Source organism: Perissodus microlepis, chromosome 16 (genome assembly GCF_051167445.1).
Source record: "Perissodus microlepis isolate ML-2025 ecotype Zambia chromosome 16, ASM5116744v1, whole genome shotgun sequence".
Classification (NCBI taxonomy): Eukaryota; Metazoa; Chordata; class Actinopteri; order Cichliformes; family Cichlidae; genus Perissodus; species Perissodus microlepis.
Window position 1 is genome coordinate 13,602,734 of NC_140476.1, and position 12,471 is coordinate 13,615,204.

The following is a 12,471-nucleotide window of genomic DNA, read 5'->3' on the forward strand; positions in this document are numbered from 1 at the left end:
ATCACCTCACACCATCCAGTGAAACGAGACGTCGCGTTGATGCATGTGAGGCCGTAACAAAGGACATTATTAAAATTGCATATGAAAGAATATCAGGCATAGACGAAGACTATGATAGTGAAGCAGTCAAAGAACGCCTTCGTGAGCTCCTTAACAGAGACTATGCTCATTCCATATATGGATCCACAGTTTCACCTCCAAGTCAACACACTATAGACTCCATTGTCGCAGTAAAAAGAGCAGATGCTGCAGCAGAATTAGCAGCAAAGGAAGCAGAATATGAGTTGTTATTGGCGGAAGGAAAACAAAAAGAAAGGATCCAGCTCTTAGTAGAGCAACAGAAAAGGGATCTTGAAGCTCAAAAACATGAACTAGAAAGACTAAGAGCTGAAAAGGATATAAGAGCAGCACGAGCAAGATTGTCAATTTACAACCAAGACGTAATGCAGGAGGGCAGCTTATGCTCTGCTAACAGCAAACTAAGGAACCAGGAACATATGCACCCACATCAAGCTGTGTCTCTGGCTCCAGTTCAGCATCTCATAAAATTTCCAGCTTCACCTCCACAAACAGATGTGTCCCACTTAGCTCAAGCAGTACAAGACAGCATAGCCATGAACAGACTTCCAATGCCAGAGCCACCTGTATTCACCGGCGACCCAATCCAGTTCATTGAATGGAAATCTTCATTCATATCTCTCATAGATAAAAGGAACATATGTTCAGCTGACAAACTGCATTACTTGAGAAGATATGTGGGAGGTCCTGCACGAAAGACACTTGATGGTATCTTTTACAGGGAGGATGATGAAGCGTATAAGGATGCATGGGATCGCCTTAATAGCAGGTACGGTCAACCATTCGTCTTGCAGAGAGCTTTCAGAGAAAAACTAGCTAGCTGGCCAAAGATCCACTCAAAGGATGCAGAACAACTCAGAGCATTTGCCGACTTCTTACATGCATGTCAGCAAGCCATGCCTCATATTAAAGGGCTGGACATTCTGAATGACTGTGAAGAGAACCAAAAGCTGGTCCAAAAGTTACCTGAGTGGGCAGCTTCAAGGTGGAACCGCAAGGTGACCCAGTTTATGAAGGACAGACAGGAATTTCCAGCCTTTCAGGACTTTGTCAACTTCATGTCATTAGAAGCAGAGATTGCCTGTAACCCAGTAACTTCCCTCCATGCATTACGTTTATCAGACTTACCTGCAGAGAAACATCATCTGAAAGAAAGGAAAAATAAATCTACTGTTCTTCATACACAGACACTTACAGAGAATGAGAAGAATGTACCATCCAAGACAAGTTTAAAGCCCCCTTGTACATTCTGTCATGATAACAAACACCGCCTACATAGTTGTCCAGAGTTTAAAGGAACGCCTCTGGAAGAGAAAAGAAAGTATGTAAGGGAAAACAAACTCTGCTATGGTTGTCTGAAACCAGGCCATAATGTTAAAGACTGCCGCCACAGACACTTATGTGATATCTGTAAGGGACGACACCCAACTTTCCTTCATGACGACAGATATTCCAACATGAATCCTGTGTTAGCCCCTAATCAGAATACAGACGAAGCAGTTACGAGATTGTCTCTCAATACAGAGACTGAGCACACATCTACGACTACATCCATGATTTTGCCAGTCTGGGTTTCCTCTTCCAACAACCCAGGAATAGAAAGGCTTGTCTATGCTCTGCTTGACACCCAGAGTGACACTGTGTTTATTGATGAAGATGTTAGTCGTAGCTTGACAACCAAGACCTATCCTGTAAGGCTAAAGCTAACCACCATGATCGGAAAGGACACAGTAACACACAGTGAAAGAGTCTCAGGTCTCAGAGTGCGTGGCTATACCTCCACAAATCACATTGATCTCCCTCCTGCCTATACCAAAGACTGCATACCAGTGAATCGAAGGCACATTCCTACCAGTGAAACGGCGAGGCATTGGAATCATCTCAAAGCAATAGCAGATGATATTCCGCCACATTTAGACTGTGAAGTTGGTCTTCTAATAGGTTATAACTGCTCACAGGCACTAGCACCAAGACAGGTCATCCTAGGAAGAGATAATGAACCTTATGCAGTCTGCACAGACCTAGGATGGAGCATCATAGGCTGCTCACCACCTCACCTTGAATCTCCTCCTGTTGCCAACATATGCCATAGAGTAACTGTCAAAGAGCTTCCTCCAGTGACGCCATCCGATGCCATTAAAGTACTTGAGTCTGACTTTAAGGACATCAGCAAGGACAGCAGAACAGTGTCTCAAGATGACATCCTCTTCCTGAATATGCTAAAGGAAAGCATTTACATGAACACCCATGGTCACTATGAGATGCCTCTCCCTTTTAAAGAGAGACCCTACCTTCCCAACAACAAGCAGTTAGCTATCATCCGGCTCAACCATCTCAAACGAAAGCTGCTGAACAACAAGAACTACAAGACTCACTACGTAACGTTTTTGAATGAGGTAATTAAAAACAATGATGCTGAAGAAGTTCTCTGTGAAGAGAAGGAAGGCGAAACATGGTATATTCCACACCACGGAGTTTATCATTCCAAAAAACCAGAGAAGCTCAGAGTGGTTTTTGATTGCTCGGCTAAGTACAAGGGAACTTGCCTAAATGATCATCTCCTGTCGGGCCCCGATTTGACAAATACTCTAACTGGTGTTCTTATCAGATTTCGACAGAACCATGTTGCTCTGATGTGCGACATCGAAAGGATGTTTCATCAGTTTCATGTGTGCGAAGCGGATAGAGACTACCTACGTTTCCTGTGGTGGAAGGATGGAAACTTCAGTGTGGAGCCGCAGGAATTCCGTATGAAAGTTCACCTTTTCGGTGCTGCATCTTCACCGGGATGTGCCAACTATGGGTTGAAACATCTCGCTAAGGAGAACGAGAGCCTGTTTCCTCTGGGCTCCCAATTCATTATGAGGGACTTCTATGTGGATGATGGTGTCACAAGCATAGCAGATGTAGATGAGGCTATTCAGCTTGCAAAAGAAGCCCAAAGGCTCTGTGCTATGGGTGGTCTGCGACTACACAAATTTGTGTGTAACAATGCGAAGGTGCTTGAGAGTATAGCACCATCTGAGCGTGCCACTGAAGTAAAGGCTCTTGATCTTGCCTTTAGTGATTCATCGCTGGAAAGAGCCTTAGGAATCCACTGGCACATTGAGTCAGACAGTTTCAGGTTCCATGCCCGTTTGAAGGACCAACCAGAAACCAGGCGTGGTATACTATCCACTGTTGCCTCTCTTTATGACCCACTTGGGCTTATTGCTCCTTTCCTGCTAACTGGGAAAAGGGTTCTTCAAGAAATGTGTAGGCATGGTACAGGTTGGGATGACCCACTCATCAGTAAACTGCAACCAGTCTGGAGATCCTGGAAGAGTGATCTGGCAAATTTGGATAAAATCACCATACCCCGATGCTATGTACCAGCTGACTTTGGAAAGGTCACAAAGAGAGAGCTACATCACTTCTCTGATGCAAGCACGTATGGTTATGGCCAGTGCTCATATTTGAGACATGTGAATGAAAATGGAACTGTTCATTGTGCTCTGATTATGGCAAAGTCCAGAGTTGCTCCAATCAAAGCTGTGACCATCCCCAGGTTAGAACTGACTGCTGCTGTTGTATCAGTTGCAGCAAGCAATACTCTAAAGGAAGAACTGGGAATTTCAGGGATTGATGAATACTTCTGGACAGACTCCAAGGTTGTACTGGGGTACATTAACAACGAGGCACGCCGCTTCCACACATTTGTATCAAATAGGATTCAGAAAATACATCTCAGTACAACTCCTCAGCAGTGGCGATATGTTTCTACTGACAAGAATCCTGCAGACCTTGCATCGAGAGGTTCTAGTGCAAGCAAGCTTCTGACATCGAACTGGTTTACTGGACCCAAGTTCTTATGGGAGAAAGAGGTATCACCAGAGGTAGAGGTAATCCCAGAAATCCCAGTTGGGGACCCTGAAGTTAAAAGGGTTCGAGCACTAAATTTGGAGTCTGCAGAACAAGTGACTCTTTCAGACCGCTTGTCAAAGTTTTCTTCATGGTGTAAGGTCAAACAAGCTGTTGCGCGACTTCTTCGCCGAGCCAAGAGGGACAAGTCAACAAGTCACAGCACAGTTCAGGAGCGAGAGGATGCACAGTGCATCATTATAAGAGATTTACAGAGACGAGTGTATCCAGATGAGATCCAGCTACTTAGTAATGGCTTACAACTTTCACGCCAGAGTAAACTGTTTCGACTGGATGCCTTTCTTGACAAAGATGGAATCCTCAAGGTGGGAGGAAGACTGAAAAATGCATCTCTCCCTGCCTCTCAGAAACATCCAATGATCATTCCAAAGGACCACCACATAACGAGGATGATAATAGCTCATCATCATGAACAGGTTAAACACCAAGGAAGGGGTATAACCATCAACGAGATCAGATCAAATGGATACTGGATCCCAGGAATGAACAGAGCTGTTGCATCTTATGTGCATCAGTGTGTCAAATGCAGGAAACTCAGGGGATCAGTGGAAGAGCAGCGAATGGCAGACCTGCCATCTGAGCGGGTGGATCCATCTCCACCTTTCACTTATTGCGGAATGGACTGTTTTGGGCCATTTTTTACAAAGCAAGGGCGTAAGGTGAATAAACGTTATGGTCTGCTTTTCACATGCCTTTGTTGTAGAGCAATTCACATTGAAATGGTGAATGATATGTCAGCAGATGCCTTCATTAATGGCCTCCGATGTTTTGTTTCCATAAGAGGAGCAGTACGAAAAATAAGATGTGACCAAGGAAGCAATTTTGTTGGAGCTAAGAATGAAATGTATAATGCGCTGAAACAGATGGATGTCAATCGTCTGACTGCATTCTTGGCTGAGAGGCAGTGCGACTTCATTATGAATGCTCCCCATTCAAGCCATGTTGGAGGTGTCTGGGAGAGACAGATCAGAACAGTAAGAAATGTACTTCGGTCCACTCTTTCACTCTCACCTGGAAGATTAGATGATGCCTGTTTGAGGACATTGTTTTACGAAGCAATGTCTATTGTGAACAGCCGTCCACTCACTGTGGATAACCTGAATGATCCAAATGGTCCAGAACCGCTGACTCCTAATCACCTACTCACTATGAAACCCACTGGAGCCTTACCACCTCCTGGGACGTTCATCAGAGAAGACATGTATGCTCGTAAGAGATGGCGTCATATCCAGTATCTAGCAGAGCAATTCTGGAACCGCTGGAGAAGAGAGTATCTCTCTAATATTGCCACTAGACAACGTTGGCATATTTCTAGAAGGAATCTGAAAGTTGGTGACATAGTCATCGAAAGGATGGATGATCTGCCACGGAACGAGTGGAGATTAGCCAGAGTTGAAGAAACAGTCGCTGATAAAGATGGGCTTGTGAGGAAAGTTAAGATTCGTCTTGGAGACCAGAAAATGAAAAGGGAGGGTCAATGTTCTGGCAAGCCATCTATTGTTGAACGGCCCATTCAGAAACTGATCTTGCTTTTAGAGGCTGTCTAAGACAACGACTATATCCTTTATTGTATGAAGACTTGTGGACATTACCTGCAGGCTCATGCATGGATAATTCTTTGTTTTCGTTATGTAAAAGGCCTTGTGGTTAAGGTCATTTGTTTTTAAAAATCATTCGTGTTATAATTCTCCCTTTTGTTAAAACACCCATGATTTGGTGGGAGTGTAAATGACCTTTAAATTTGGTAAATATTTTTATGTTTGTTTGAAAGGTACTTCGGTTTTATTTTGAAATCCATGCTTTTATTTTTGAAACAGGAAACTGGCGTAAAACCGTTAAAGGGCTGTTAGTAACGTTTCTTTTAGGATATGGTAAATAGTGTGCCTTAAAGTGAAAAATATGTACGTTTCCTTTGCCAATTAGTACCTGGCTGACAGTGGCACAAGGTTTGTTAATGTTTCCTTTAACGGAATAAGTTACATGCAATCAAAATGTCGTTTAATAGAGTTTATGTTGTTAACCTTGACCTTGACCTTTATGTATAGTTGTAAGTTAGTGAGGTGATATAATGAATTGAGTGATGTAAATTTGATGTATATGCTATATGTGAGCAGGAGAAATTTGTTTCCTTTGTTGTTATGGTATTAATATTGCTGGTTTTGTTTTGCTCCTAGCTCTTACGGTGTCTTCACTGAATGTTTCAATAAAAACATTTCCAATAAAACCTCTGTGAAGCATCAGTATAAGAGACCATCATTCAGCCAGGGATGCTACAATTACAGCCTACTCATTTCATATATTTTATCAGTGTGTTGTTTACTATTGTCGACTAGCCACAAAGAGCTATTTTGAGCTTATTTTTTTTAATATTTTTGACCTTATATACTCTATTTCCATTTATTTGCTCATATTTTAATAAGTTTAGGATTTTCCACAAATAGCGCTCCTGTCCCAAAGTAATGCTGCAATCAGTTTTTAGCGACTTAAGTGACTTATATCCTTCACTTATACCACTCAAAAGTCTTACTGATATTAAAAATGCGTTAAAAAAAAAAAAAAAAGAGTGATCTGGCCAATTGAGCAGAGGAAATTGCAACAAGAATAACATAATACTTCTTTAATGATATTTTAAAAGGCCAAAAAGGACTGGATTCATTAGACTGTAGGAAAAATGTGGGAAAAACATCATAGTCTAATATAATACCCGGGAATTATATTAGACTACGATGGTTTTCCCACATCATCATTTTTTCCTTGTTCACATGACAGCCGTGAGGATCACGGATGGTGGGGATTGGTGTGCTGCAGAGGTTGGAGGGGCGGGACTAGTGCTATTCTGGAAATCGCTTTGCGTAGCGCATCTGTATGGACACAAACACAGCGCTGAAATTTGCGGGCTCTGCTCCTGTGTGTCAGGCAGATTCAGTAATTTATTCTCACACGGTGCAACTTAATCTACACGGAGCTCGTCCAGCAGATTGAAGGTAAGATGAAACCGCAGTGGAAATGTTGCGGTTAGAGCACATTCATCGGCTGCAGACAAAAGAGCGGACATGGGTGGGATTTAAATGGGAGGGGATCAGCTGTATGAAGGGCTTCATTGTCGCTTTCACCCCCTCTTCTGAAAAACATGCATTGTTTTGGACCAACTGTACATTTCCTTCTTTAAATTCCTTATTTTTTCCCCCTATCATGTGTCTGGACGTGATTATATTAGCCTGAGCTTCAGCCTATATTGCTGCGCTGTCATGCAAAGAGACCCCCTCCCCCCCCCCCTTTGAACAATTGTGTCATGCTTTGTTTGTGATATCCTATTTGTTTCCTGTTCATACCATACCATGAGATGCCATGAAATCAATGATAATGTGACATTTGACATCAGCACATAAAGCAAAAATAGGCTACTGTGCAGAATCTGGGCCAGGATCAGTGGGCACAGGCTTACATACTGAGCTTAAAAACATGTTTTTCCTTATGACGCTCTGTGTGTGTGTGTGTGTGTGTGTGTGTGTGTGTGTGTGTGTGTGTGTGTCTGTGTGTGCTAGTGTGTATGTTTTTATGACTTTGCAATCAGCTAGTCATCAGAGTAAAGGCTTAATGCAATGGGTGCAGATTTGTATGCTGCTTAGAATTTCACTATTCATTTCCACACATAACATATCCAAACAGTAGCCTCAGAGTAAGAGTTGGATTGGATGAATGAGAGAACATGGCACAGGTAGAGGAGCCTCAGACTGAGGGGGAAGGCAGTCCCCAGATGGTCTCCTTAAGGTCTGACGTGTCGGGGAGCCATGCGGATGATGGGGAAGTAGGACCCTCTATGAGGAGGAAGAGGAAGAAGAAGAAAGATCCACGTCCTGAGTCCTTCATTGTTTATCGGTCTGAAATGGAGAGGGCACCAGGAGAGGACCAAGGAGGAGACGAAGGAGCAGAGAGGAGCACTGAGGAGGGAACTAAATTCCTCTGCACACCCACAGGCGAAGGTGAAAAAGCTGTCTCACACTGTTAAACTCATGAACCCAACATGTCAGATGTTAGTACTGTAGGACAGGATTTGTGCATGAAATAGACTTCAGCGTTACAGCAACCATTATTCCAAAAAAGCTGGGATGCTGTATAAAGTATAGATAAGAACAAAATACAGGGATTTGCAAATCTCATAAACCCATATTTTATTCACAATACAACACAGAAAACATACCCAGAAAAAATAAAGTGATTTTGAATTTGATGGCAGCAGCACATCTGAAAAAAGTTGGGACGGGGCCATGTTTACCACTGTGTACTGTAGCATCCTCTTTTCTTTCAACAACAATCCTTGCAGGCTTCTACTATGAAGCCATGCTGTAATGGATGCAACTCTTTAGTGTTGTCTCACTAAGATATGTGATGCCTTTGCTAAAATGTTGCTGTAAAACCTGTGTATATCTTTCAGCATTGCTGGAGCCTTTCCAGATGTGCCAACTGCCAATTCCACAAGCATTAATAGAACCCCATACCATCAGAGATGCTTTTGAACTGCACGCTGATTTTGAGACAGATGATCTCTCTCCTCTGTAGTCCGGAGCATTCAGTGCCCATGTTTTCCAAAAAGAATTTGAATTTTCAGTTTACTGGTCCAGATTCAAAATGTGGGTTAATGAGATTTGCAAATGATTGTGTTCTGTTATTATGTTTTTACACACTGCACAGGCTTTTTTACAGTTATGTTTGGGCTTGCCTGTGTGTCGCTTGCTTAACTTCCATGTCATATCCTGTATGAACAGGCTGGAGTCTTCCTCCAGACAGCCGCTACGTGACCCTGACTGGCACTATTACGCGTGGAAAGAAGAAGGGTCAGGTGGTGGACATACACGTCACTTTGACAGAGAAGGAAATCAGGGAACTCGCCAAGTCGAGGGAGCGTCTTGATGCAGCATGCGAAGCGAGCGAAGGCTCCAAGCGCACCTGTAGCTTAGGTGTGTGTCAGGGACCCCATGTGGTCCTGTGGAGCATCTCGTGCGCACCTGTGGTTTTCATCCTCTCGTTCATCACTTCCTTCTACTACGGCACCCTCACCTGGTACAATGTCTTCCTGGTGTACAATGAGGAGCGGACGTTCTGGCACAAGATAACAATATGCCCCTTTCTTATCATCTTCTACCCCATGCTCATCATGCCTTTGGCGCTGTCACTGGCTCTGTACTCTGCTGTGGTGCAGGTGTCCTGGGCCTTCAGCGAGTGGTGGCAGGCGGTGCGCGACCTGGAGAAAGGCTTCTGTGGTTGGGCCTGTGGGAAATTGGGGCTTGAAGACTGTTCGCCATACAGCATAGTGGAGTTGCTTGACTCTGACACTGTTTCTGGCACTCTACAGAGCAAGGCGCCCAGTGAACTTGCCCAAACGTCATCAGTGTGAAGTAGTGGGCGCTGGGCTCAAGGAGCATATTGCTAATGTGGTCAAAGTTGGGAATTATTTGAATAATTTGAGTGTCAAAAAAAAGCACCACTACTATCTATGTTTTTGCTAATGAAGGGTTTGAGACTTTCCTGAAAGCCACAGGAGTAAGAAAATTATCTTTTGATTAGAATTTATTTTCTAAAACTATTTCAAAATGTCTCTTTTGTTAATAATCACACAGTAAGCACTGCCTGAACTCTCCTTTGGTGCTGAACTGCTATCACCTAGCATTATTGGAGTTGAAACACTGGAGTAATTATTATGGGACTTTTCTTTTTGATTACAGGTTCATTACAGCCTTCACAGATCACTAAATAGCCACCAATAATTATGGAACAGCACTCCCACTCAAAGACCTTTTCAAACATATGAACCTTGGTTTTCACAGCTAAGGTGTGGACACTGATATGCACACACTCCTGAGAGTTTACATCAACTTTCACTTCATCTGTAAATATCTGCATTAAGTATATATGATCACTGTGCTGTTCAATGCCATCAAAAATACCTTCAAAGGCAACACTGTTGTGTTTGTGAAGTAATCATAATCACTTTGAAGGTGGATTTAGAGTGAGGCTGGCATAAAAAAGTGGGTAAAGGGGGTGACCGTCCCCTGGCAGTGGTGTGGGTTTACTTTGTGTCAGTTGCTGATTTTAGTGGAAATATACACCAAAGAGCACCAGAGTGAAAATCTGTCCTTTTAAGGGGCAGCGTGACCATGAAAAAACAGAGATTCATTGTCATAAAATTGGACTTTTCCTCCTCTGCCTATAGCATGCAACCCCACAGCCATCAGTCACTACAGAATGCATGAATCTTTTGTTTTGAGCAACATATACACCGTATGGGCAAAAGTATTGGGTCATACCACTTGAGTCTTTGAATTCCAGCACCTAGCAATGCAATCTGCCTTCACAAATAATTGTGAATGAGTTGTTGTAAAGAGCTTGCTGAATTTGAGGTGTGGTGATATAATAGGAAGCCATCATTGCAAGAGGACAATTTGTGAAATTTCGGCCCTCCTAGATATTCCACAATCAACTGTAAGTGGTATCACTGCAAAATGAAAGCTTTTAGGAACCACTGCCACACCAGGTCACATAAGGTCACATATGGGTCACCAAGTGCCGAGGCGCATATTGCAGAGGTCCAAACCTCCCCTGGCTTCAATACAGAAGCACAAAAACTGTGTGTCTGGAGCTTTGTGGCATGGGTTTTCATGCCTGAGCAGCTACTGTAGGTGTAGGTGGTCCGGTACTTTGTCCTTTAATAGTGTATGTTGTTTAGTGTTTAAAAGACATACATTTATTTTCTTTAAAAGCCTGGACTTTAGATGAGCTATTTTCCGTACATTTGTTTGGGATTTTGTTGTTGTAGGTTAATACACATTTGGATGAAGGAAAATGTTGGCTAAGTGATGTTTTTGTTGGTGACAACAATTCCAGTAAAAGACAAGTAAAAGTTTTATTTTTTTGTGTATAACTGAACAATAATTATCTCATAGCACTGAAGACCTCCAAGGAGTCTCTTTAGCTTAATCCACTGCTGATTATTTATTTGCAAGGGATTTTTAAAAATTAAAAGTCATGATATGATCCTTACATCACACTCTGGGGTAAGAAGAATTCTGGCCTGTGAGTTTTTGTTGGTTTCTGGACTCTGTACATAGTCAAGGTATCTAAACAATGCATGGAGATTGAAAGGAAAGGAGACCAATACCTCTTTTCTTATCGAGGGTTAATTAAGCAGTTACAAAGCCATAGTGAGAACAAGCTGACAGGTTGTTCTTTTTTTGTTCATGTTTTCATACGTTGAACAGCATTAAAACAAGTGTTTGTGTTGTCTTCACAGTTTTAAATCGCACACACACAAAAAAGCTGAAGTTGAAGAATTCCTGTTACATTTCCATGCTCATATAGTTTACATATTACTTCAATTTGCTTTCTATATTTAAGCCTAGAAGATGTTCTAGCTAGGTGTTTTTATACTTCAGCACTTTGAGATATATGTACTGTAAACAGCTATCAAAAAAAACTGATTGAAATTCAAGCAAGACTGGATTAAAACATCCAGATGGTCTAAATGTTTGTTGACTCAAATGTTTATGGATATGACTGGCTGGGTTAAGTGATGCAGTTTTACATGTTGTGAATCTATATGATGCAAACATTTACACAAGTGAAATAAAGTGTTGTGTTATTACATCTCAACTACAGACTAATATTTCTGTATCGTTAAAACCAGCGAGTCACTCTAATCAGCAGACAAAGACAAGAGTCAGCATGTAAACCCTGCATGGTGCACAGCAATGCAGATGGCTCTCTGGGGGCGAGGGGTGCTTTAAGTTGAGATTATTGGCACCCCAGTGTTATCCTGCAATACTCACTGAACAAAATCTAAAATCCTTATGCAGCAACCATTCCAAATACAATAAGTTCATGAGAAATACAGTCAGATTAACATTTGCTAATTTGTTCTGCTGTGGCCACTTTTTAAATGTCTGATTTGTTACATTTATGGCCTAAGTTTATTTAGGCTCTAGTTGGGGTGTTAAAATACACAAGCTCTGTGTTAATGCATATATTAAAAAGACACATCTCCATGTTTAGCGATTTAAGTCTAAAGGCACAAACCTGTGAGTCATGGCTGAACATAGCTCCTGGATGAAATTATGTATTTAATAACCTTTCTGAGCATACAGGGCTGGTTTGAGGGAACATTAAAAGGAGGGTTTGATTTCAATATCTTGATGTAGGGAAGTCAGGCTTATTATTTCACAAAAACTATTATAATTGCAAATGAAAAATCTAAGTAACGTTAGTAAATAAAACACACAAAACAATCAATTTAGGGATGACAAGGTTAAAATTTGCGCAGATTTTGTATTATTTTTTTTTAATTATTATTATTTTATTTTAATACTTATATACATGTTGTTATATTATTTTGTATTTTCAGTGATTAGTTAGAATTATTATTTGTATGAATTAAGTATTTCTGAAATCTTGACCACAGCTCGGAAATGTTTGCATATT

The 12,471-nt window shown here is 41.7% G+C and overlaps 1 protein-coding gene across 1 annotated transcript; it reads left to right on the forward strand.

Annotated features, from left to right (window-relative positions):
- The first annotated feature begins 6,814 nt into the window (after positions 1 to 6,814).
- Positions 6,815 to 11,646, forward strand: tmem169b (transmembrane protein 169b). Its single transcript, XM_084908014.1, has 3 exons — positions 6,815 to 6,983; positions 7,545 to 7,982; positions 8,766 to 11,646. The coding sequence occupies exons 2-3, from the start codon at positions 7,709 to 7,711 to the stop codon at positions 9,392 to 9,394; spliced, it is 903 nt and encodes a 300-aa protein (XP_084764140.1). The 5' UTR covers positions 6,815 to 6,983; positions 7,545 to 7,708; the 3' UTR covers positions 9,395 to 11,646.
- Positions 11,647 to 12,471: the final 825 nt, after the last annotated feature.